This window comes from Onychomys torridus, chromosome 1 (assembly GCF_903995425.1).
Source record: "Onychomys torridus chromosome 1, mOncTor1.1, whole genome shotgun sequence".
NCBI classification, from domain to species: domain Eukaryota; kingdom Metazoa; phylum Chordata; class Mammalia; order Rodentia; family Cricetidae; genus Onychomys; species Onychomys torridus.
Window position 1 is genome coordinate 110,671,436 of NC_050443.1, and position 26,057 is coordinate 110,697,492.

Genomic DNA, 26,057 nt, shown 5'->3' on the forward strand with positions numbered 1-26,057 from the left:
ACAGCTTCTCTCTGCTTCCCAGAGTCCTCAAGCACTTCCCATTTGACAAACCCAAAGGTCAAAGGCAAAGCTTTTCCTTCTTTGATCATGGAACAGTCAATACCAGAGAACACACTTCTAGAAAAACCCTCCTTACCATCACCCCACCCCCCCCCCACCCTGTTTCCCATTTCTGCTTTGATGTGAGTTTTTTGGTTTGGTTTGGTTTGGTTTGGTTTGGTTTGGTTTGGCTGGCTGGCTGGCTGGCTAGCTGGTTGGTTGGTTTTTCGAAACAGAGTTTCTTTGTATAGCCTTGGTTATCCTGGAGCTCTGTAGACCAGGCTGGTGTTGAACTCACAGAGATCCTCCTGCCTCTGCCCCCCAGTGCTGGAATTAGAGGCATGTGCCACCACCACCTGGCTGATGTGAACTTTTGAAAGGGGACAGTGGGCACTCAGTTCTTGAATTGGATGCCCATGTTTTGAGGTTGGGAAACACCAAGTTCATTTAACTTCCCCATGTCAGTTTGTACAGCATATACTACCACAAACATAATAGTAGTACCTAACACACAAGGCACCTAGGGAATGTCAATGAGATCACTCCAATTGAATCCCACCTGTCTGACACCTGAGAAATGGGCAGTAAATGCAAGTTAATATATTGCTTCAGAGAGATGTCAGGAAGTGTAAGTGAATACAATGTATGTTTAAAGAGCCCAGGAAGGGCCTGGCATATAGTCAGGGTTCAGAAGATGTCAGCTATTTATTACAAGTTGAACATCTTTGCTCTAGTTTGGTTTCCTTCTGCTGTAATAAAATGTTGACCAACATCTCCTCGAGGAAAGGGTCTATTTGGCATACAGGTGATAACCTATCATTGAGGGAAACCAAGGCAGGAACTCAAGGCAGGAGCTTGGAGACAGGAACTGAAGCAGAGTCCATAGAGGAACACTTACTGCTCTCCATGCCTTGCTCAGCTACCTTTCTTAAATAGCCCAGCCCCACATGCCCAAGGATGTCACTGCTCACAGTCAGTTGAACCCTTCTACTTCGGTTATCAATAAAGAAAATGTCCCACAAACATGTCCAGAGGCCAGTCTGATGGAGGCACTTCCTCAGTTGTGATCCCTTTTCCCCAGGTATGTCTAGGTTTGTGTCGGGTTGACAAAAACTAACCATCACAATCACTAATCCAAAAATCTAAAATCCAAACATCTTCAAAATCTGAAATAATTCTGACCTTAAGTATATCAGATAAAGGACACCCTAGCCCAGTGTAGTTCTTAACCTTCCTAATTTTGCAACCCTTTAATACAGTTCTTCATGTTCTGGTGACCTCCAATCATAAAATTATTTTGTCGCTTCTTCATAACTGGGATTTTACTACTATTATTTTTAAATATATTTTAATATTACATTACCATAATGTAAATATCTGATATGCCAAAACCCACAGGTTGAGAACCACTGCCCCAGCCTGTAATGACTTCCAGTTTAACCTCTTGCCTCAGCTCCAACTTATTCTCCTAACTACCTGGATTTCTCTTGATACCTTAAATTCAATGAAACTGAATTTATGGGTCCCACCCACACCCATGCCTCCAGACCCTCTCTTCCAAAAATTTTATCACATGCTTATTGTGTATGCAAATCTCTCCTCCCTTCTTCCCCCCACCCCCACATACACATGTGTACATTGTGTGTGGAAAAGTCAGAGAATAACCCTCAGGAGTCAGTTCTAGGGCTAGAGATATGGCTCAATGGTTAAGGGCACTGGCTGTTCTTCCAGAGGTCCTGAGTTCAATTCCCAGCAACTATTGGTGGCTCACAACCATCTATAATGAGATCTGGTGCCCTCTTCTGTCCTGTAGGCATAGATGCCTCTTTAAAAAAAAAAAAAAAAAAAGTCCTTTCCTTCCACCTTGTGGGGTCCAGATTGAACTCTGTGCTGAACTAGTAGTACCTGCCTCGGCCTCCCAAGTATTAAGATTCAGGCAGGCACCACCAACCCAGCACAACTCCATTCCCCTACAGCAACCTGCTGCCATAATAAAAACCATCTTCCTTTGGACTCCACACTTTTTCACACAGCAATAGCAAACAAATAAAACATGAATCCTTATTTTTGATGAATTTCAGGATAGGCTAGCAGGGGAAAAAAGACCATAATCGGGAAAATGGAATTAAAAAATAGAGCTAAAGTTAGATAGTGATAGGTGTTTGTCTTGATTAACTCTGTCAGCTTGCCACAGCCTGGAATTATCTGGGAAGAGAACCTCAACTGAGAAATTGCCTAGATCAGGGTGGCTTGTTGGGTACAACTGTGGGGGATTGCCTGAGAGTGTCAGAAACAATATCCTCACTTCATAACAAGAATATTGGAGACTCAATAAAGAAAGGAAAGCCCTTGACTTGCAACTTTGAAAACTCCTGTGTGAGCCTAGGATGGCAAGCCTGCTAACTGAGCGCAGAGCACAGTTATAAGCCCTAACAAAGACCTGTCCTTCTCTTTCTGAATAATTAGGAGAGTACAGTCCTAACACCAAAAACCACGGGTAGGTCTATCTCCATATTTTACATCCTATTTATTTCATTTTATTTTTGGATTTTCAAGATAGTGTGTCCTGGAACTCTATCTGTAGACCAGGCTGGCCTCGAACTCACAGAGTCTCAGCCTATCTCTGCCTTCTGAGTGCTGAAATCAAAATCATGTGCCATCACCACCCAGTATCCTGCTTATTTTAAAGCGTATCTCAAACACATGACCTTGTAGGCAAGCTTGCTGTTTGTAGTTTTCCACTCTACACTTACATTCTGGGAGGGTAGCATATTAAAGTTTGGGTGTGGGAGGACTAGTGAGACCATTTTCTGTTCATGTCTAGCTGGACTTAAGCTGGCTCGAGGAACCTTTGAAAAGTGAACTATCACATCTAATTTCTAACAATAGTTAATTGATGTAGGAGGGCCCAGCCCTTTGTGGGTGGCACTTAGGCATGCGGTCTTAAACTGTATGAGAAAACTAGCTGAGCAGGGAAGGATTGCTGTTGGAAAATTAGATTGTCTTTCTCAGGGAATAATTCCAGCAGATGTAAGTTGGGAGCTGTCAATGGAAAACTTCCCCAGTAGCCAGGTTAAGCCAATCAGTCCTGCAAGCAGGGGTCTGGGTGGCCTTTCAGAACACCTACAGCAGGCATAAAACAGTGAATCACATATTTGTCCAGGAGACCATTGTTCTAGGCAGAGGAAACAACAAATGTAAAGGCACTATGACTACTGTAGCTGAAGCTGAGCAAACCAAAGTAGCAGAAGTGGAAATACAATCAGAAATTGAGGGAGGGTGTGTGTGTGTGTCTGTCAGTGTAGGGTTTGGAGGCTGGCCAAGTTGATTGACACCTTATGTTTAAACATTAACACAGCCATTTTATGGCTGTGTTGAGAATGTATTTGGCAGGTTCATAGCATCACATCATTATCTTGACATTTTGGAATAGTTAATTCTTTTCTGAGTTTAGCTCCTTCCCCTGAGTTGGGCATTGGAAAAATATCTGCTAACAATGTCAAGTGTCCCTTAAGGGCAAAATTGCCACCAACTGGGACACTCTCAGAGAGGTTATTATAACGGAGAGAGAGATGGTGGTGCATTGGCTCAGGGTGGCAGGTGTGCTGGTAGTGAATTGTAGATGTAGACCTCTGTATTTTGAAGATTGTTTTAGCTGATCTGATGTGTGGAACGAGAGCTAGGAGGGTTTTTGACTCAAGCAATGGTCAGAAACAGTTTTATTTATGAACTTGGGAAAGGAGTGAGAAGCAGCTTTGTAGGGAAACCAGGAGCCCAGCTTGGAACACTGAAGATTCAACAAGTTGCAAAAGAATTAGTTCCTTCCCCGTGTTTCTTTCTTTCTTTTGGTGGGTGGGGGAGGGGCAGGTGAGTTTCTTTTTTCTAACTTTGACAATTTAGTTTTCACTGTTACTTATTTGTTTTTATCTTCCGTGGCCTTCCCTAAATTTGTAGGTTTTGTTTATTTGCTTGTCGAAACAATGAAACAAGTCTATGTAGCTTTGGCTGGCCTTGAATTTGGGACTCTTTCGCCACTACATGGCTTATAGTTGAATTATTTTTCAATACAGAATCCTATGGTTTTACCAGCTCCACTGCTTCTGACCAAAATTCCACTGTTATTACACCAGTTAGGATTATTGTAGATCTCCCTTCCCTTCCACCTCTCCTAGACATTAGTCTCAACCGGGCAGGCAAAGTGTTGTGTTCAGACTGAAATTACATCATGTTTTTCCCGTGTCAAATCTCAAATTCAATTGCTTGAATCATCTCCGACCTTTCATCCTTCAGCTTCCTTTGCAGAATGGACAGACTGGATTATAACAAGGTTGTACAGACAAGCAGCCCTCTGAGGGACACGGGAAACAGAAAGTGCTGGGTCTCTTTGATCTGGAATCCTTAATTTCCACGGTCCTCTCCTGGGGCGGCAGCTTGGAGGACTCCATTTCCCAGAATGCTCAGCAGCGGCACGTCCAGAAGACTCTGCGCCCTCCGCGGGGCATGATGGGGGAGGTGGAGATTTCCATCATGGCGGCTTCCATTTCGGGCTACACCTTTAGCGCTGTGTGTTTCCACAGCGCCAACAGCAACGCCGACCACGTAGGTGCCGGGCTCCCTGCCGTGGCCGCTGGGGCCTTAGGCCGCCTCCTCGGGCCGGCGCCTGCGGCCAAGGGGGGACCGCTGGAAGCTCGGCCCTCGGTACCCGGGCCAAGCCGAGGAGCTGGTGACCCAGGCGGCTCCCGCCCCCCTCCAGCTCCTGCACTTCGCGGGCCCTTCCTTCACTTGGCCCTCTCGGCCTCGGGCGGGTCCTGGCACAGCTGTTCTCAGTCCAGCGGACCGAAAGTGCCTGGCCCCGCCAGTGTCAGGAGTTGCCTAGCAAAATTGGGTGCCTACTGTTCGCCGAGAGTCGGGTTTACAGACTTGAGGAGCGCCCTGGGTCGGGAAGGAGTAGAGAGAGATCAGGCTTGTAGTCTAGAAGGAGAACCAAGCCCTGCCTGCCGGCCTCACGGGTTGTCGTGACTGTCACTGTTCATACTTATCAGACTTGGTTGTGTGTGTGTGTGTGTGTGTGTGTGTGTTTTTAAACCCCAGTGGAAAATGGAGAATGTGAACAGGCGCGTTAGGTGCAGAGTCTGCACTTCCTCGAAGTTGCATGTTGAGTTCCTCAGCGAACATTATAGTCCACGGAACTAGTCTTACAGGGAAGCGACAGACCCACATAGGAGCGATCATAAGTGCACAGACCGAGGAGTCCATAGGAGCATAGTTTCTATTTTACACTGACCTCTGACTGAGAATTCTTTGTGATATGGATGCTTTTACAGGACATAATTAATTTGCCCACCAATTAAGGGATTTTTTTTCTTTCTTTAGTGATATTATTGATGAAGAATTCAAATTCATTAAATAAGAGAGTGGGCTTTTGTGGTTGTCATTACAAAACAACGATAGCTGGAGGAGGATTGGATCTGTTTTGATGTCAGCAATCTTCGCTTCCATTAATAAATACTGATTCTGAGAGGTGATTCCATTGGTAAATTGAGCGGAATGAATTTACTGTTCTTTTCATCTCTGCAGTGTTGAGGTAGAGATTACTAATAGGAATATATTCAGCATAGTTTTTGTTTTTTGTTTTCAAAGACAGCTTTTGGTATTGCAGCCAACCACTTAATAATGTAAGTAGTTGTGATACTCCTAGTGTCCATAGACTACAGTTATGAACTCAGGGGTGCTGCTTTACTCAGTTTTATGGAATACCTAGGAATACAATAGTCCATGTATAAGGCAAGATTATTGTAAGGATAAAAAGTGTCAACAGTATTTCTAGAAACTGCTGTGGTCCTGTTGTTTCTATTGTTATTCATTCTTCATTGTTTTTCCGATGTTTTGAGATAATGTCTTATAATCAAGGCTGGCCTTGAATTCCTGATCCTATCTCCAACCTCCTATGTGCTGGAATTTCAGGGGTATGCCATTATACCCAACTTTAGATTGTTAGCTGTTTAATAATGGTCTTCTTAATATTTATTTCATGCTTGGCATGAGGCTAAAAATTTTATACAAAGTAAATAGTTTGCATTGTGTTTTATACAATTTATACTCGTTTCTATTAACCTTACATCTATGGATGTGGAATACTTAAAAGTAATGTCATTTTTAAAATTAAAGAACCAAGAATTTACTTTTGTAAGACACATTTGTTTGGTCTAAGAAAATTAGTCTAAAGCCAAAATTATTCTATAGAGCTAAGGTTAGCAAACATTTAAAAAAATTTTTTCCTTTGGTTTTGAGATTATAATATAATTACATCATTTCTCTCTTTTCTTCCCTCCAAACCTCCCCCCATGGTCTCTTTTTTCATTAATCATTACTAAATGCTCATATTTATTTATATGTGTGTACATATGTATTCCTAAATATAACCTGCTCAGTCTGTATGTAACTCATATGTATGTTTTCAAGGCTGATCATTTGTTTTGGATAACCAATTGGGTGTGCTCTTCCCTAGGGAAGACCGTCTCTCCCACTCTCAGCATTCCTTAGTGATCTGTAGTTCTGTGTGTAGGGCTGAGGCCTTCTTGGCTTTCACCCTTCCACTTTGGCCTGTCTATTGGTGTCATCCTTGTTCAGCTCAAATTTAGCCAGTCATGTTTGTCAGACTTAATGGGCATAGTTTGTAAGTCTCACAGCAAACTCCATGATCCTCTGGCTCTTACAGTGTTTTTGCCCCACCTTCCACAATGTTCCCTGAGCCTTAGGTGTGGTAGTGTTTTGTAGATGTATCCATTGGGACTGGGCTCCATGATTGATTGTGTTCCATCTGTTGCAAAGAGATGTTTCATTAATGAGGGGTGAGGACTACACTTATCTATGAATATAAGGACAGATATTTAGGTTGTTGTTAGGGTTATGCTGGTGTAGTAAAGTGGTTGTAGGTTCTGCGAGATCCATGACTTCACTAGCATTGAGTAGTTGTTAGGTGTTTGGTACCAGGCATGGTTTTCCTTTTATTGAATAGATCCTATTCAATAAATAGTAAGTCCATTTAGAGAGCTGTTGGTGTGTGTGCCACTGCTGCACCCTTAGGGTTATTGTGACATTGTGGTTATTGATGTGGTTCATAAGTGTCACAGCTGGGTAGGACTGTTCGTTGCCTCCTTCCTTTGGAAGCTTGCATGGTGTCTTCTGGTACAATGAAATCTAGTTGGTGGGGGGGGGGTGGGAGTATTCAGGTCTGTTCCACCTCAGGAGCCTCTGGACTCAGTTTCTGAAGTGCAAGGTGTGTCTTCAGCAATGGGAACTTCTTTCACCTCTTGGGGGCAACCAAGGGCAATAGCAATAGACTGTATGTCTTGGGAGTCTCCTAGATAGCCTTGACCAACAACTCAAAAAGAGTTTCTTATGCCTGATGGTAGGTTTTTGTTAGGTGGGTTTTTTACTCTTGGAGGAAAGCAGACATTTTCTGAAAAGGACCAGATAATGAAAGATAGTACTTTCTCTCTATTTAAAAAGTTTTGGGGGCTAGAGAGATATGGCTCAATGGTTAAGAGCACTGGCTATTCTTCCAGAGGTCCTGAGTTCAATTCCCAGCAACCACATGATATCTCACAACCATCTCTAATGAGATCTAGCACCCTCTTCTGGCATGCAGACAGAACACTGTATACATAATAAATAAATCTTAAAAAAAAAAGTTTTGGAGCCATATGGTCTCTTTAGCAACTCTTCGATTCTGTTGTTGTAAGGAGAGACGAAGTGCAGACCATGAAAAATGAGGTGACTGTGTTCTAATAAGAGCTTATTTATAGCACTGAAATTTGAGTAGCTAATGATTTTATCAGTACATGGAACATCTATTTTAATTTTTGCAACTGTTTGAACATGTAGAAACCATATCTAGTTGGACCTGTGGTTTGCCTCTTCCTATTATAATTGAATGCAATGGTTCTCAACCTTCCTAATGCTGCAACCCTTTAGTACAGTTTCCCATGTTGTGGTGATCCCCCAACCATAAAATTATTTTGTTGCTACTTCATAACTGTAATTTTGCTGCCATTATGAATCATACTGTAAATATCTGATATGAAACCCCAGTGAAAGGATCATTTGACCCAAAAGGGTCTCTGTGTGGCCTTGGCTGTCCTAAAACTCCCTATGTAGACCAGGCTAGCCTAGAATTCAGAGATCCACCTGCTTTTGCCTCACTAGTGCTGGAATTAAAGATGTGTGCTACCATGCCCAGCTTCATGTGAGTTTTATCGTTGTTTCTCATGCTGGAGGAAATTATGGTTAACAGGAAAATATAGAACACAGTTAAATTTGGATTTCAGATAAATAATTTTATGTAATATTTAAGATATACTAAAAACTTGTTTTCAGCCAGGCATAGTTGTTCATGCCTTGTAATGACAACTCTGAATTGAAAAGACAAGTTTATTTAGTGTTTCTCATGATCCTCCTATATCAGCCTCTTCAACATATCCTGCTGGCATGGACCGCCATAACCAGTTAGTTAGTGTTTCTCAAACTAGCAGTCATAAACATCTGTTTGAGTATGAGGAGATTCTTCTATTTCTTTCTCTGCAGTGTGGAGATTGGACCTTGGTATTGTACTACTGAGACACACTCATCCCCAGCCCAAGATTTGTTTTTGTAAATGAAATCTGTACATTAGTTAGATTTAAATGTAGGCATAGTTTTTTGTTGTGACCACAGATCAGCTCTGTTCTACCAGAGCTTTCCAAATAATCACTCAGAGACTTATTAATTATAAATGCTTGGCTGATAGCTCAGGCTTATTACTAACTCTTACAACTTAAATTCAACCATTTCTATTAATCTATGTGCTGCCCTGAGTCTCGTGGCTTTTTCCTCTCCTGCATATCCTGCTTCCTTTCTGTCTGGCTGGTGACTCCTCTGACTCCACCCTCCTTCCCAGCATTCTCTCTGCCCCACAAATCCTGCCTAGCCATCAGCCAATCAGCTTTTTATTTTTTTTATTGGTGCCCTTTGAAGCCAGAAGAGGGCATCAGATCCCCCGAAAGTGGAGTTTCAGATAGTTATGAGCTCCACAGCATGAGTGCCGGGAACTTGACAGGGGGCTTCAGGAAGAACATGAGCACTCTTTTTTTTTTTTTTTTTTTTTTTTAAGATTTATTTATTTATTAATTATGTATACAGGGGAAGGTGCCAGATCTCATTACAGATGGTGGTGAGCCACCATGTGGGTGCTGGGAATTGAACTCAGGACCTCTGGAAGAGCAGTCGGTGTTCTTAACCTCTGAGCCATCTCTCCAGCCCCTCAGCTTTTTATTAACAACGAGAACAATACATTTTTACTGTGTACAAAGATTGTTCCACAGCATTTAAAGAATGCCCTGAGTGTGGTATTTGGGAAGTTTGGGATGCTCCATCTCTTTTGGGGTTGCTGGCAGTGCTGTGGGTCAAATTCAGGGCTTTACATTTCCCAGCAAGTCCTCTGCACATCCAGCAGACACTCCCAAGTAAAACACAAAAGTGAGGGCCCAAAGCATCTGTTTTGCTCCCTTCACCTACAGATGTGCCTTCGCCACTGGAAATGTTTTAAAACTGGGGACCTTCTGTGGCTGGTGTGATGAATCAGCATAGAGTGGAGTATTATGTAGAACAAGGTCTTATTGGAACAAAATTTATGCAACCAGTATTTGGTGGATACTAAGGGAGGTTGGGCACCACGTACATGTTGCAGTCTTAACAGTGAACAGAGATGCCTGCTCCTGAACTTACATTTTAGCCAGGGTGGGCATTGATTATGTCTTTAAGTCTGTAACATGGCATATTATGAGAAGACAGTGAAGGTGGTTATACAGGACAGAGTGTCTGGCAGATGTGATTTCCCACATGTTAGTCAGGCAAAGCCTCTCAGATGAGGTGCCATTTGAGCAAAGGGAAGGAGTAATCTCTGGGTTATCCAGGAGAGAGATTATAAGACAGTGTTTTAGTTCATCTTCTCTGCAAGAGGGTTATTTTGACTTTTAGGGTGTGTCCTTACCAGCCATGTTTGTACTGAGCATGGCAGCAAGTGCTCAAACTGATCATTTGCAAAGGAATTCCTGTTGACTATGTTGATATTCTCCACAGGTGTAAATAAGCTTCTGTGTTTATTAGATGGGAGCAAAGAGTGTTGTCTGAAATCCTAGTTTTCATGCCAGCCCTATCCTGTCATTGTCTTTATTCTGTCATCAGTAGTGGGTTTTTTTTAAAGCAATAAAGTAAGTTATATGAAGTTTCAAGAAAGCAACTGTGACATATTTCTCTTCCTGAAATTGTCTAGCATGCTATGGGACTGAATAGGATTTAAATAATGAACTCACCTAAAAGCAGGGAATGCTTGTTAGTTTACAATATGTCATTTTGGGACATTTTCTTCCATACAATCCAATTAAAAGATATACCAGCTTGTTGTGGTCCCATTGCTGGTTTATAAATCAGCACTTTACATGCCACATGCCTTATTTGGATTATTGTTAAAATTGATATAGTAGTCAGGGTTGGGGATTTAGCTCAGTGGTAGAGTGCTTGCCTAGCAAGCCCAAGGCCCTGGGTCCGATCCTCAGCTCCAAAAAGAAAAAAAGGAAAAAAAAAAAAGTAGTCATCATTTCCTTTTAATTTTACTAAAAATTATCTTAAAGTTTAACCAGTTATTTTTCTCCTGTTATTTTAGGAAGGATTTTTGCTGGGAGAGGTAAGACAAGAGGAAACATTTAGTATCAGTGACTCACAAATCAGCAACACAGAGTTCCTGCAAGTAATTGGTAAGCCTGTCATTTTCCTTAAAAATAGCCTTTTTTTAATAATCTTTATTTTATGTGTATGAGTATTTTGCCTACATGTATGACTGTGTACCATGTGTGTACCTGGTGCCCTTGGAAACCTAAAGACCTAGAAGCCAGAAAAGGGCTTCATATACCTTGGAATTGGAGTTGCAGACAGTTGTGGGTCCTTGAAATCAAATCCAAGTCCTCTAGAATCAAACCTAACTCTGGAGGTGGAGCCCTACACAACTAGTTTAAAACCAGCCTGGGTTATTTGAGCGTTTGTCTCAAGATTAAATGAATTAATAAAGTGTTGAAAGCATGCAAGGGGGCTGGAGAGAAGGCTCAGCAGTTAAGAGCACTGACTACTTTTCCAGAGGACCTTGGTCCAATTCCCGGCATCCACATGGCAGAGAGGATGCACAGGAACTAAAATTATATGCACTAATAGATGATATGATGACTGGTGAAATAGCTCAGGAGATAACCCAAGTTTAATCCACAAGATCCACGTGGTGGAAGGAGAGAATTCATTCCCAGATTGTCTTCTGATCTCCACATGCATGCTCTAGCATGTCTTGCTCCCCCCACAAAAATAAATACATTGAATAAAAAAATAATAAATGATATGAGGAAGGAGAGAGATGGCTCAATGATTAAGAGTACTTGTTGCTCTTCTAACACCTGTGTCAAGTGGCTTACAACTGCCTGCAACTCCAGCTCCATGAGCTCCGATGTCTTTTTATGGCCTCCACAGGCACCTGTACTCAAGGGTGCTTATACACACAGATATACATAAATATACATGAAAACAGTGAATTTTTTTGAGACAGGGTTTCTCTGTATAGCTTTGGCTGTCCTAGAACTCGCTCTGTCAACTAGGCTGGCCTCGAGAGAGATCCAACTGCTTCTACCTCCTGAACACTGGAATTAAAGGCCTGCACCACCATGCCTGGCCTAAAGTAAATCTTTTAAATTTTGTTTTTAATTTATTTATTTTTAGTTTTTATGTTTATGGGTGGCTTTCCTGAATATGTGTCTGTGAACCACATCTGTGCCTAGTATCTATGGAGACCAGAAGAGGGTGTTGTAGCGTTGTAGATGGTTGTGAGCCACCCTGTGGGTGCTGGGAATTGAACCCAGGCCCTCTGAAAGCACAGCCATAATCTTAACTGCTGAGCAAGCACTCAAACTCCTAAAGTAAATCTTTTCTAAAAAATAGAAATAAATTATATAAGATATGTAGATGGATTTTTCATCGGGACTGTTGGGTCCCCAATAATGACATGGAGACTTACTATTAATTATGTTTTTTTAATATTTATTTATTATTTTATGTATGAGTGCTCGATCTGCATATATGCCTTTGTGCCAGAAGAGGGCATCAGATCCCTCTAGAGATGGTTGTGAGCCACCATATGGTTTCTGGGAATTGAATTCAGGACCTCTAGAAGAGCAGCCAATGCTGTTAACCACTGAGCCATCTCTCCAGCCTTTATTATTAATTATGAAAGCTCAGCTAATAGCTTAGGCTTGTTTCTAACTAGCTCTTATAACTTAAATTAGCCCATTTCTATTCATCTACATGTTACCATGTGACTTGTGGCTTTTACCTTTCCTCCTGTATGTCTGTTTCCTCTGCGGCCACTGGCAACTCTGCCTTTCGTCCCAGGATCCTCTCTGTCCTAAAAATCCTGCCTAGCTATTGGCCATTCAGCTTTTTATTAAACCAACCAGAGTGACACATCTTCACAGTGTACAAAAAGATTATTCCACAACAATGTTATGTCACAGTGCACAACTGTAAACATGGATCTTTTCTAAAGCTATTTCTTACTCAACAATACTTTTACTGAGTTGGTATGTGACTACTTGATAGTATCCCCAAAACCACAGTGAACCTGAAGACTGACTATAGATCAGTTTATCCCCATTGCTTATTTCATTTTGTGCTACAATGAATGAAGGTATTTTAGTGTTTTCTAGAGGGATCTGGCAAAGACAGTTCCACATGCTCTTCAGATACTTGCTAGATCTACACAGGAGTTCAAAGGGTACACTCACCATTCACTTTGGGGAAGGTTATAAGGAAGAAGAAGGAGGTGAGCTTATGGATGTATCCCTTGCCTTTCAATCATTTTAGTTTTGATAAATAGCATAGTCTTTTCAGGAGTACCTTAAACCTATCACCAAGTGGCAGTCTTCATAAGCAGAATAGAACAAGGGATGCTTTGTTTATTTATATAGCAAATGTGTTAAAGTACTTCTCTATATCTCTTTTTCTTTGTATCTCTCTTTTTTTCTTTTTAAGTTATGTAGGTGGGTATGTGCATGTGATTGCAGGTTCCTGCATCAGCTCCCCCTAGAGCTGGAGTTACAAGTAATTGTGAGCTGTCTGATGTGGGTGCTGGGATATGCACTAGGGTCCTCTACAAGAGTGCTCTTAACCACTGGGTCTTCTCTCTAGCCCCTTTTAATAAAATTGTGTGGGCTTGATGCCAAGACAGAGGTGGAGTTGATTCTCTGCTTCCTCCTCTACATGGGTTCCAGGGATCATACCTAGATTGTCAGGCTTACTTAGCATGCACCTTTACCCACTGAACCATCTTGCTAACCCTGTTGAAGACCTGGTATGATTGAGGCCAAAGCTAGGCAGAGAAAAGAAATACCTAGATATCTTTTTGTCTTCCAGAATGATGGAAACGGTATGGCAAACATAGAGAAATACTACACAGCACAAGATAAAGCTGTAAAAAAGAAACAAAACCCCATAAGTGTCTGAGTCAAGGGACAAACTGATAGTGGAAAACCAGTAATGACATCATGAAAGAAAAAAACATAGGGTTAGAGGGCTGCACATTTTGGGGAGTGATGCGCAATCCTAATTATTTTTAACAATAAAAACCCTGAGTCTGGCCAGGCGGTGGTGGCACACGTCTGTAATCCCAGCACTTGGGAGGCGGAGGCAGGCGGATCTTTGTGAGTTCAAGGCCAGCCTGATCTACAGAGCTAGTCCAGGACAGGCTCCAAAGCTACAGAGAAACCCTGTCTTGAAAAAAAAAAAAAAAAAAAAAGAACCTATGTTATTAAAATATCTTAAATGCCATATTTTGTAGATCTCTGAAATATTTGAAGACCACTGTTGTGGAGGCCCACAAAGGTTTCCTAGTAAGATCCGAGCTTGTTTTACCCAGCAGAGCTGCATTAGAGGATTGCTTGACCATGTGCATGGTTACTAGGTGATTGGAAGCTTCTACACTTGGCTGAGCTAGGGGAAGGTCATTTGCTCCAACCCTTGGCATTCCTATAAAAAGCCCTTTAGAAGAGACAGAAGGGGCCTGTGGATAAGGATCCAGGCCCTTCTGAGGCTATCCTGTGTTTCTGTTTCTCTCCCCTCATTAGGATCCAGGCCCTTCCAAGGCTATCCTGTGTTTCTGTTTCTCTCCCCTCTATCCCTCTAATATTTCTTATCCCTCTTTCCTCAAGATTACCGTGTTGTAAAATGTAGGAGCTGGTCTCCCAGCTGGGCTCACACAACCTGTCTACCTAAAATATATCTGTTGGACCTTGAAAACATACCCAATATGACTACAAGTTTGATTGTAATAGGTGACTAACTACTAACCTGTATTTCTTTATTATTCTAAATAGTTGGTAATAGTAACTTTCAAGGACTAGAAATTTGCATTATATTATTAAATGAGCTTATAGGTACAATACCTGGAACAAGAGTAGAAATGTGGCCTGGCAGTGGTGGCACACGCCTTTAATCTCAGCACTCGGGAGGCAGAGGCAGGTGGATCTCTGTGAGTTCAAGGCCAGCCTGGTCTACACAGAGCGAGATCCAGGAAAGGTGCAAAGCTATACAGAGAAACCCTGTCTCGAAAAACCGGAGGTGGGGAAAAAAGAGTAGAAATGTATTTACATTATGTTCTAACAAAAATAACCTCAAATTTGTATAGATATATAAAAATCCAAAGCAGTATAAAATATTTAAAACTAGCAGTTGCTTTTTTTGATTTAAAAGTAAATTCAATCATCTACCTTTTTATCCTATATCTGTATCCCCGCTTTTTTTCTTTTCAAAACAAGAACCCTGAATCTAATCTTTTTTGTTCAGCTTTTTTCCTGACTATTACCAATAGCAACTTGTAACCAGCCACTCTAAACAATGACAAATATCCATAATCCACTGAAAAACCACAAACCACCCACCCACCTCTTGGTTTGAACTTTGGAATTCATGTGGTAGAAAACAGAACCAGCTCCTGAAAGTTGTCCTTTGACCTCCACACCTGTGTCATGGCACATATAGGTGCTCACGCAGACACAAAATGCTATTTAAATTCTGAAGAGTAGGATTTTACTTCATAAGGTGTCTCTGTGTGTAGTTATTTATTATTTGCACCTATGTTTTCAGAATTCATCTGGTAAATAAAGGTTAAATTGATAGATGCAAGGCCAGGGAAATAGCTCAGTAGGTAAAAGCACTTCCTACCATAATATTTGGAGATTGAGCCCCTGGACCCATGTAGTGGAAAGAAAGACTAAATTGATCTCTGACCTCTACACATATGCAATGATGGTTACAAACATATAAATAAACATTTTTTTTTTTTTTTTAATCTAAATTGCCAGATTCTGTTAAGTGAGTGCAAAGATTGCATTAGTTAAGTACAGGATATCAAATCCAGGACCTCCACATATGCTAGACAGATTTTCCCCTCATGAACTACATGCCTAGAGCATGTTTGTATGCCTGTAATCCAGTGGTTCTCAACCTGTAGATCATGACCCCTTTGGGAGTCCCAACAGTCCTTTAACAGGAGTCACATAGCAGATATCCTGCATATCAAATACTTACATTCCTATTCAGAACAGTAGCAAAATTATAGTTACTAAGTAGCAATGAAAATAATTTTATGGTTGAAGGTCACTACCGATAAAGAACTGCATTAGGAAGGTTGAGAATCACTGCTCTATTCTGACTTGTAAATTAAGAAGGTCGATGCTGGACAATTTAGCTTGAGGACTACTACTTGTTCAGAGTTCAGAATTTGCTCCAGTGCTTTCAGTAAACAAAATAGTGTTACCTTTAAAGTAAAAGGTAAGTTTTCTTTTTCCTAAATCCCAAGTAATATTTTTGCTAACCATGTTTTATATCTGTATCTGAAATAATGTAAGGGTAGTGCATTGTATCATTGTAAGCATCAAAGAAGGGAATGAGGTTTTCTTTTTTTGTGTTGTGTATTGATACCATAGTGGGGCAAATGAACTCTTCTTTTCAGTGGTAGTTCTACATTTGGACATGGATTTGGGGAGCCTAACTAGTGAGAATAGCTCTGTCCTCAAAGGCTCTGGTTTTATTTTAATTGAGGTAAAATTATTGCCTAAAACCCCAAGACTGTGTCTTTTTAAACAGCAGGTGATGAGTCACTCTGTAGGAAAATGTGGTAAATAGAATTGAATAGTCAATTAGTCTCATGCTTTCTTAAAAAAAAAAAAAAAAAAGCCTGTGGCCCCCTGATGAGTTTGAAGAAATTGTTCATTCTGCTTAACCCAGCATCTTTTTAGAAGCCGTTAGGATCTGTCTTATAAATGACTGTTTCCCTTAATACTAACCAGCTCTGAAAGAGTTAATAGACATCTAGCATTCCAAACACCTGGCCCAAGTTGTCAGGCATCGTTAGAGGGTTATTAATGGTAGGAAAGTTGAGGCCCTTCTCTTCCAAAGCTGTCCCCATAGCTTTTATCCAGTTTGATTAAATGCTTCCAGTCAGTGGCTACGTTTTCCTGTGATGCTTTGTTTAAATAGGTAAGATTGAGTAAGTTGTACAATAGCTTCGTTTCCTGAATAAGAACTGTCAGATGTGCACTCATCACAGAGACGAGTGAAAGCCCAGCTTCTCTCTCGTCTGCTTTGTTCTGAGGCTGCGTTTCTGGCTGTGATGGGAAGCAGTCAGCTGCCTTTATGGCAGACACATGGCACCTGTTTACAAGAAGAAAATGATCTTGGTCAGCCTAAAATTTGGTTTGAAAAAAATCCTGAGCTATTTTATAATTGCCCATGCCTTATATAATTAACTGATTTTTGGTTTTTCCCTTTGTCTGATTACAGAAATTCACAATCATCAACCCTGTTCAAAACTTTTTAGGTAAGCCTTATGTGGTTTTGTAGTTTGGATCCTCATTGAAAAAGTTGTTAGAAACCAGTGAATCTAGGCCTGTAATTGATTATGTTATAAGTATAATTAAGGATACTCCGAATCCATTTAAAACTTTTTTCTCTGTTTTTGTGTGCATGCACGCGTATGTGTGTTGTTGGTTGCTTGAGAGAATATCTTGCTACGTAGACCAAGCTAGCCTTGTGTTTTATGATCTTCCTTCTCAAGTGCACTGCTACCCCTGGCTTCAAAATCTTATTTATTGGATGCTGACAGTGTTTGCGGGACTGTGCTTGAGTGGGATAGGGTGCATGGACATGTAAATCGTATGTCAGTGCTTTAGACTGAACTTTTTCTCAACCTCTCTGTCGAGAATTCTTTACCTAGAGAAGAAAGTTACTCAAAGGTTACATATAGATACAATTATTTATAGAAATCACATATAGATATAAACTTAATTTTGAGAAAAATTTAAAATGTTCAATGATCAGCTTTTATTTTAAGGAGCCAGGTAGTAGTGGTGCATGCCTTTAGTTCCAGCACTTGGGAGGTGGGGACAAGTGGATCTCTGTGAGTTCAAGGCCAAGTGGGGCTACACAGTGAGAGCTTTTCTTTAAAAAAAGGAACATTAAACTTTCCTTTTTGTGTTTAAGTTAATATATACCAGTTCTGTAACATGGCCACTGAAGGACAGAACTTATTGGAAGAGAGACATTCAGAAGGACAAAGCAACAGGCGAGTGACACCTTCAGGGAAAAGTAGATGCTCCCAACCTAGCACCAGGCCTCTCTGTCATTGTGACTGGATGAATGGAGGGTCTCACATGCTAAGCAAGCCTGTCCCACTGAGCTACATCCCTGGTCTTCTTTCTTAACCCATCCCCTTCTACCTGAGGACTGGTGTGTGGATTTCAGAAAACTCCTCAGGCTCTGCTTCTTCCCCATCCCTCCCTAAAGCCAGGGCAGTGCTTTCTTTCCAATGTGCCCACATAAACATTAGTCATTGTTGAGACAGGTTCTCATTATGTAGCCCTGACCGACTTAGAACTAACTGTGGACCAAGTTGGTTTCAAACGCAGAGATTCCCCCTGCCTCTGACTCCCAGGTACTGGGATTAAAGATAGGTGCCCCATACCCATCTTTTCTTTGGTATTCTTTTGTTTTGTTTTGTTTTGTTTTGTTTTGTTTTGTTTGAGACAGGGTTTCTCTGTGTAGTTTTGGTGCCTGTCCTGGATCTCACTTTGTAGACCTGGCTGGCCTCAAACTCTCAGAGATCCTCCTGGCTCTGCCTCCCGAGTGCTGGGATTAAAGGCGTGCACCACTGCCACCCAGCCAGTGGTGGGGCTTTTCTAAGACCATCACTAGGGGCAAGGGCCCTCGTGTCAGCACATCTGACTGGTCTGTCCCACTAGCTCTGCAGTTTGGACCAGTTGGTTAGTTTTGCTGTCTCTTTCTACAAAAATAGCAGAAAACCTTGTTGAATTGGGATGAACTCATGCCTCAGCACTGTGGCTAGGATGTGTAATGAAAAAGCATCCAGGAGAGGGTGTGTTAAACATTCCACAAATATTCATTTCCTTTCTTTTCTCAGAAAATGAGGTGCTTTTATCTTTTTTTCATAAGTAATTGATACTTAGAAACAAAGTAGTGGAGCCATTTGAAACCACATTTTGTAATTACTTGATTACTTCCCACATATGGAAGGAATGTCTTTTGAATGGAACAATCTCTTGAGTAGTATTTGATACAAAATGTAGCTTCCTATCAAGAAAGCACTTGAAGCTGATTTCTGTTTACCAACCTTTGAGAAGAAGCAGTTGCATCTATTAGGATTAGATGTTCTGTAGGCCCCTGTAGTAATGTCTGTGTCACAGTACTATAGCATTTTAATTAATTTTTTTCTTCTTTAAAAAAAACAGTTTTTATGATTATGCAAGCAAAGTGAATGAAGAGAGTTTGGACAGAATCCTTAAAGATCGGAGGAAGGTATGTTTTGTGTGGTGCTTGATATGATTTGAAAGCCATACCTTAGCACATAAAAGGAAGACCAATTAGCTCATGATAACCAGTGTGTATTAAGTTTCTCTTGGTGCTGGAAATCAAACCCAGGACTTTGGGCACAACATGCAAGTGCTCTGCCACTGAGCCACACCTCTGACCTTGTAAGTAGATTTTAAAGGTAAACTACAGATTTGAAACATTTCTCTATATCAATGGAGGGGGAGGGTTAAGTATTTATAATATGATCTCATTTATGTAAAATTTGGAAGAAAAAAATTAGTTTTAAGTCAGGTGGTGGTGGCATACACCTTTGATACCAGCACTCAAAAGGCAGCAGCAGGCAGATCTCTGTGAGCTCAAGGCCAGCCTGGTCTATAGACTGAGTTCCAGGACAGCCAGGACACAGAGAGCCTTCATTCAAAAAAACCCATTAATACAGAAAATTACCAGTAGTCCAAATAAGTCTGGATAGTTCATTCTTATTAGTTTATAATTTGAAAAGTAATTTTGTAGATTTGTAGATTTTTTTTAGTTTTAAAAATATTTTAAACTTAACAATTTTATGCATGTGTGGTGTGTGTCTTGATCATATCTACCTCTAACCTCCCTTAATCATCTTAGACCTCTCCCTAACATTTGTCCCTTTCATCTTTGTGTCCTATTTTTGTTTGTTTTTGTTTTTGTTTTCTTTTTGTTTTGGTTCTTTGAGACCCAATTTCCCTGTGTAGCTCTGGCTGTCCTGGAACTTGCTCTGTAGACTGGGGTGGCCTCAAACTCAGAGATCCACCTGCCTCTGACTCCTGAGTGCTGAAATTCCTCTTTGTTTTTTAACTTGCTGAGTTCAGTTCATTCTGCCTAGATGTACACGAGTAATCTACCAGTATCCACTCACCCAAAGAAAAATGGCTTCTGCTTCTTCAGCAGCCTTCAATTGCTATAGCTCCTCAGCTTCAGATATACTCATAAAGATATACTAATATTATAGTCAAGACAATAATCCTGAAAAATGTAAATTATGCTGGGCATCGTAGCATATGCCTATAATCCCAGGACCTGTAGTAGAGCATTGGCTACATTGTGAATTGAAGGCCAGCCTGGGCTACTTGACACCCTGTCTCAAAACAACATCCACCACCCCAAGCCCCCAACAAATGTAGGACTGGAAAGATGGCTCAGTGGCCAAAGGTGCTTGCTGCTCTTCTACAGGTCCCATAATCAGTCCCTAGCACCTATGTCAGGCACCTCACAACTGCCTGTAACTTCTGCCCCGGGGTATCTGATGCTCTCTTCTGGCCTCCAGTGGCATCTGCACACACAAGGCACATACAGACATGTACATCAATTTTTAAAAAAATAAATAACAGGGGTAAAGATATGGCTCAGTGATTAAGAGCACATCTGCTCTTGGAGAGGACCTGAGTTCCATTCCCAGAACCCACAGGCCAACTGCTTAGTTAAGGTTTCATTGCTGTGACAAATCACCAGGACCAAATAAGGGTCTGTCTTATCTTACAGCTTGTAGTCTGTCATCCAGAGAAATCGGGACCCAGAGGCAGAAGCCGATGGAAGGCTTGGATGCTTCATGGCTTACTTCGTGGCTTACTCTCCATGGCTTACTCAGACTGTTCTTTTTATAGCACTCAAGACCACCAGCCCAAGGGTGGCACTGAGCTAGGCCCTTCCACATCAATCATCAATCATGAAAGTGCACCACAGGCTAATCTGGTGGAGGCATTTTCTCAATTGAGTTTCCCTCTTCTAAAATGACTAACTTGTTTCAAATTGACATAAAACTGACCAGCATGGCCAATTTAGTTTCAGGGGATCCAATGCCATCTTCTGGCCTTCGAGGATAGCTGTATTCATGAGCACAATCTACATGCAGTGATACACATGTACACATAATTTAAAATAATATAGGGGCAGGAGAGACAGCTCAGCATTTAGGAGCACTTGCTGCTCTTCTAAAGGACCTGAATTTAGTTCCTGCACCCATGTCAGGCAGTTCACAACCACCTGGAACTCCAGCTACAGCGATCTGATGCCGCCTTCTGGCCTCTGTGAGCACCACATTTACATAAACACAAACACATTCACATAAATAAAAATAAAATCTTTAAAACAAAAATTTTTTTAAGTCTTAAAAAAAAGTAGTTAGGGGTTGAGGATTTAGCTCAGTCGTAGAGCACTTGCCTAGCAAGTGCAAGGCCCTGGGTTCGATCCTCAGCTCAAAAAAAAAAAAAAAAAAAAGTAGTTAGTAAGGGGCCAGGTAGGTGGCTCAGTGGGTAAAGTACTTGCTATACAAACATAAGAGCCTGAGTTCAGATCGCCGGTGCCCACATAAAAGCCAGATACAGGTATACTTCCCACATGTATGCACTTGACAATTTTATTAGTATTTGTGTTTTGGGGTTATGTATGCATGATGTGTTGTGGTAGAAGTCTTATGGAGGTCGGAAGATAACTTTGTGGAGTTGGTTTTCAAGTTCCACCTTTATGTGGTTTATTAGTTACTTTTGTATGCTGTGACAAAACACCATAAGCCAGCTTAGAGAAGGGCTTATTTTGGGCTTATGGTTCCAGGGGTCAGAGTTCCATATGTCCCATATGTTCCATGGCCTCAGGCAGGCATGGAGGCTGAAACAACTGAGAACTCACATTTCAGACTCAAATAGGAAACGGATAGAATGGGAGTGGCATGTGGCTTTTGAACTCTCAAAGCCCCCAGTGACACACTTCTTCAGCCAGGCCTTATGCCCACTAAGCCTTCCCAAACAGCATCAACAACTAGGGACTAAGTATCCAAATGTGTGAGACCTATGGGGGACATGTCATTCAGACCACCACACATGGGCTCCAGGGTTAGGATCGAGGCTTGCACAGCAGCCACCTTATCTACTGTGCCATCTCACTAGCCCTCTACAAAATCTTTTGTTTAAAAGAGAGAGAGAGAGACAGAGAGAGAGAGAGAGAGAGAAGAAAGAGAGAGAGAGAGAAGAAAGAGAGAAAAAACAAAAGAACAAGCAAGTTACGAGATGTAAAAAGAAGTCTGTAATGGCCAAGACACACATGAAAGGAGTTCTGCCTCAACCAAAACCCTACATTGTAATAATGAGATGCCACTTGTGACCCATCACATTGGCACAGTATTAGAAGACTTGGCACTGACAACATGGCTGCAGTGAGTGGGGAGTGGTTAGTGAATGGAAACTAACGCAGACATTTGGCAGGCAGATTTTGTTTGTTTGTTTTTTGAGACGGGGCGTGCAATAGTCCAGACTGGATTTGAATTTGGTGTGTAGCTAAGGGTGACTCTGAACTTCTAATCCTCTTATGCCATTCTAGTGCTGGGATTATAGGCATGAGCTACAGCACCTCACTTATGTCATTCTGAGGCTCTAACCCAGAGTTTGGTGACTAGTGGACAAGCTTTTGTTTTTCCCAACTGAACTACTTCCCCATCCCCAAGAAAAGTATTTATACGAGCAGTTTTAAGTATGCTGCCCTGGCTTTAGAAAGGAAACACAAGGGTTGGGGATTCAGCTCAGTGGTAGAGCGCTTGCTAAAGGCCCTGGGTTCAATCCTCAGCTCAAAAAAAAAAAAAAAAAGAAAGGAAACACAAGAAGCTGGTGGTGGTGGCACACACCTTTAATCCTAGCACTCAGGAGGCAGAGGCAGGCAGATCTTCGAGGCCAGTCTGGGTTACAGAGTGAGTTCCAGGAAAGGTACAAAGCTACATAGAGAAACCCTGTCTTGATAAAACCAAAAAGAAAACAAAACAAAGCAAAAACAAAAATAAAAAAGAAATGAGACCCAAGAAAAGAATTATACTAACAGCTAGAATTATTGAACATTTATTTAACCCTGCCAGACTGTGTTCTAAGCCTTTGCCATGTATTGACACACTCCTGCTGTAGCCGGTGAGACAGATCACTCATTTGACATTTTAAGCTACTTAAGTTGTAGCCAGAAGGTTTCTCCTGTTCTGCCTGGCCCTGTGGTTGGGATGAATTTCTCCCTCCCTCATCCTGCAGCTGCTTAATCCCAAGTAAACACACAGAGGCTTATATTATTTATAAACTGTATGGCCTATGGGTCAGGCTTCTTGCTAGCTAGCTCTTACATCTTTTTTTAAAATTAATTTATTTTTTAGGATTTTTATTATTTATTTATGTGTATGAGTGCTTTACCTGCATATACAACTGCATGTATAACTTTATGTCAGGAGAGGGCATCAGATCCCACTAGAAATGATTGTAAGCCACTGTGTGGTTGCTGGGAGTTGAACTCAGGACCTCTGGAAGAGCAGGCAGTGCTCTTAACCACTGAGCCATCTCTCCAGCCCCCACTCTTACATCTTAAATTAACACATTTCTATTAATCTATGCATTGCCACGTGGCTTTGTAGCATACCAGTACTTTTACATCTTGCTTCTCCTGGCGGAGGCTTCCGTCTTCTCCCCAGACTCCACCTTTCCCTTTCCTGTCTCTGTTGCATTTCTTGCTTGCCTCTAAGCTGCCTTGCCATAGGCCAAATCAGTTTATTTATTAACCAATGGGAACAACATATATTCACAACGTACAGAAAGACATCCCCCAGCCTCAAGTAATTTGCTTAAGACTCTAGTGATTAATGACTGAACAAAGGCTTATACCAGAGTCTACTATCCTGATCCCATGCACAAGGAAATTTGTTGTTTCTGTCTTAAAAGCCATCCATATATTCACTGGCAGAGAATGATTACATCAAGTTGATTACATTTGTACATCGAGCTGTGGAACTGGAAGCAGCCGTTAAAAAGAATGGGGGAGGAACTGGAGAGGTGGGTCTGCAATCAGGAGCACTGGCTGCTCTTCCAGAGGACCTGGATTCTATTCCTAGCACACACATAATGGTTCAAAGCCATTTATAACTTAGTTCCAGGGAATCCATTGGCCTCTGAGGGCACCACACACACACATGATACACAAACATACAAGCAGGCAAAATACCCATGCAAAAAATAGAATATTTTAAGAAAAACACGAGAGGTCTTTATGCAGTAACAGATCTCTAAGTTACATTAAGTGAAAAGAGTAGGGGGTTTGTTTTTGTGTGTTTGTTTTATTACATTTAGTTTTTGCATGAGTGTGTGCATGCACATGACATGCATACATATGCATGTACCACAGCACATGTGTAGGTCAGAGGACAACTTGTGAGAGCAGTTCTCTGAGTCATGTGGGTTCTAGGAATCAAACTCTGGTCCTCAAATTTGGTGCCTTTACCTTGTTTTTTGAATGTAAAATTAAACTTGAACCTTGTGCACTCTGGCACCCTACTACTGAAGTAGTCCCAGAAGAAAGCAGCATTCTATGTAGCTAGATATAGTTTGAGTGAAGAGTTCAAATGCACAGAAAATCATCCTGAAGGAACTTTGTAAAGATTTTATAGTTTATTCTTATTTGGGCCTACTCCCACCCAGGAAAGGCATGAAATTAAACTCTCACCTCAAAAGAGTGTGTTACCTACAAAGGAGCACTTCAAATGTTAAGGTTGAAAATGGAACTAGCCAGGCAGTGGTGGCGCATGCTTTTAATCCCAGCACTTGGGAGGTCAGCCTGGTCTATAGAATAAGTCCTAGGACAGGCTCCAAAAGCTACACAAAGAAACCCTGTCTTGGAAAAAAAAAAGAAAAGAAAAAGAAGAAGAAGAAGAAGAGGAGGAGGAGGAGGAGGAGGAGGAGGAGGAGGAGGAGGAGGAGGAGGGAAAGGAAGGAAGGAAGGAAGGAAGGAAGGAAGGAAGGAAGGAAGGAAGGAAGGAAGGAAAGAAAATGGAACTAATGTTTTTTTGCTATAAAAATCTCATATTGGGCAGGGAAAAGGCTCAGTAGATAAAGTCTGTCCCTTGCAAGCATAAGGGCAGGAAAATCCCAGAACCCACATACAAGCTTAATGGTGTGCTGGGGAGATAGCTCAGCTGTTTAGAGTGCTTGCTGCTGCTTTTGCAGAAGCCTGGGGTTTAGTTTCTAGTACCCACAATGATAGCTCATAATTTGTAATTCCAGTTCTGGGGAACTGATGCCCTCCTCTGGCCTCTACTGGCACATGTGGTACACTTAAAATTTTACACAGGCAAAATATTCATTAAAAAATAGTAAGGAAGTTCGAGGCCAGCCTGGTCTATAGAGCAAGCTCCAGGACAGCTGGGGCTGCACAGAGATACCCTGTCTTGGAAAACAAAATAATGATAATAAGGACTGGAAAAATAGCTCCACAATTAAAAGCATTGCTTGGTTGCTCTTCTCAGAGGACCTGGATTTGATTCCCATGGTAGCTCACAACTGTCTGTAATTGTAGTACCAAATGATCCATTGCCCTCCTCTGGCCTCTGCAGGTACTGTAACACACATGGTATGCATAGTACATGCAGGCAAATATTCAGATACATATAAAATAAACTAAATCTTTAAAAAAATAATAATAAAACACATACACACAAAGCAGGTTGGGAGTGGCACCTACCTATATATTTCCAGTTGGAAAGTAGAGAGGCTCCACCGAGCAAGCTGGCTAGCTAGACAAGAGTTTCAGGTACAGTGAGAGACTGCACTTCAATATTCACAGATACATGGATTCACTGTTAGACACACACACACACACACACACGCACAATGTATGAATATGTGCACATGCACATATGCTCCCACATACATATATACCACATGTATACATAGATCTGCTTTTAAAAATCTCTAATAGTGTGCAATTCTAGCAGAATAACATACTGTGCTTACAAAGTTTCCATAGGCCTCAGGTTTTAGGTTAAGACAAGCATGGTGTGAGATTTTTTTGTCTTCTGAAATCAGAGCATCCTTTATGAAAGAGACCATAACAGACATAACGGCTTCTCAGTAGCATTGTAAGGACCAAGAGAACACAAGAGAAAGTTGGTCAATATGCCCAAATGTCAGTGGACACTGAGGCAAGAGAAAAAGTCTGAAAACTTGGCTATGAAATGTTACAGACAAGGTTTAGGGAGAGAGGTCCCTAACTTTATCCTGGCCTAGAGACAGCCATCC

General features: G+C 41.4%; 1 protein-coding gene across 1 annotated transcript in view; it reads left to right on the top strand.

The window, feature by feature from the left end:
* The first annotated feature begins 4,535 nt into the window (after positions 1-4,535).
* The window catches only part of Abraxas2 (abraxas 2, BRISC complex subunit), a 36,151-nt gene continuing 14,629 nt past the window's right edge, over positions 4,536-26,057 (top strand). The window contains exons 1-4 of the mRNA XM_036167011.1: positions 4,536-4,638; positions 10,742-10,832; positions 16,951-16,987; positions 18,915-18,981. Of these exons, the coding sequence (XP_036022904.1) occupies positions 4,540-4,638; positions 10,742-10,832; positions 16,951-16,987; positions 18,915-18,981 (294 nt within the window). The 5' untranslated portion in view covers positions 4,536-4,539. The remainder of the gene's footprint in view (positions 4,639-10,741; positions 10,833-16,950; positions 16,988-18,914; positions 18,982-26,057) is intronic.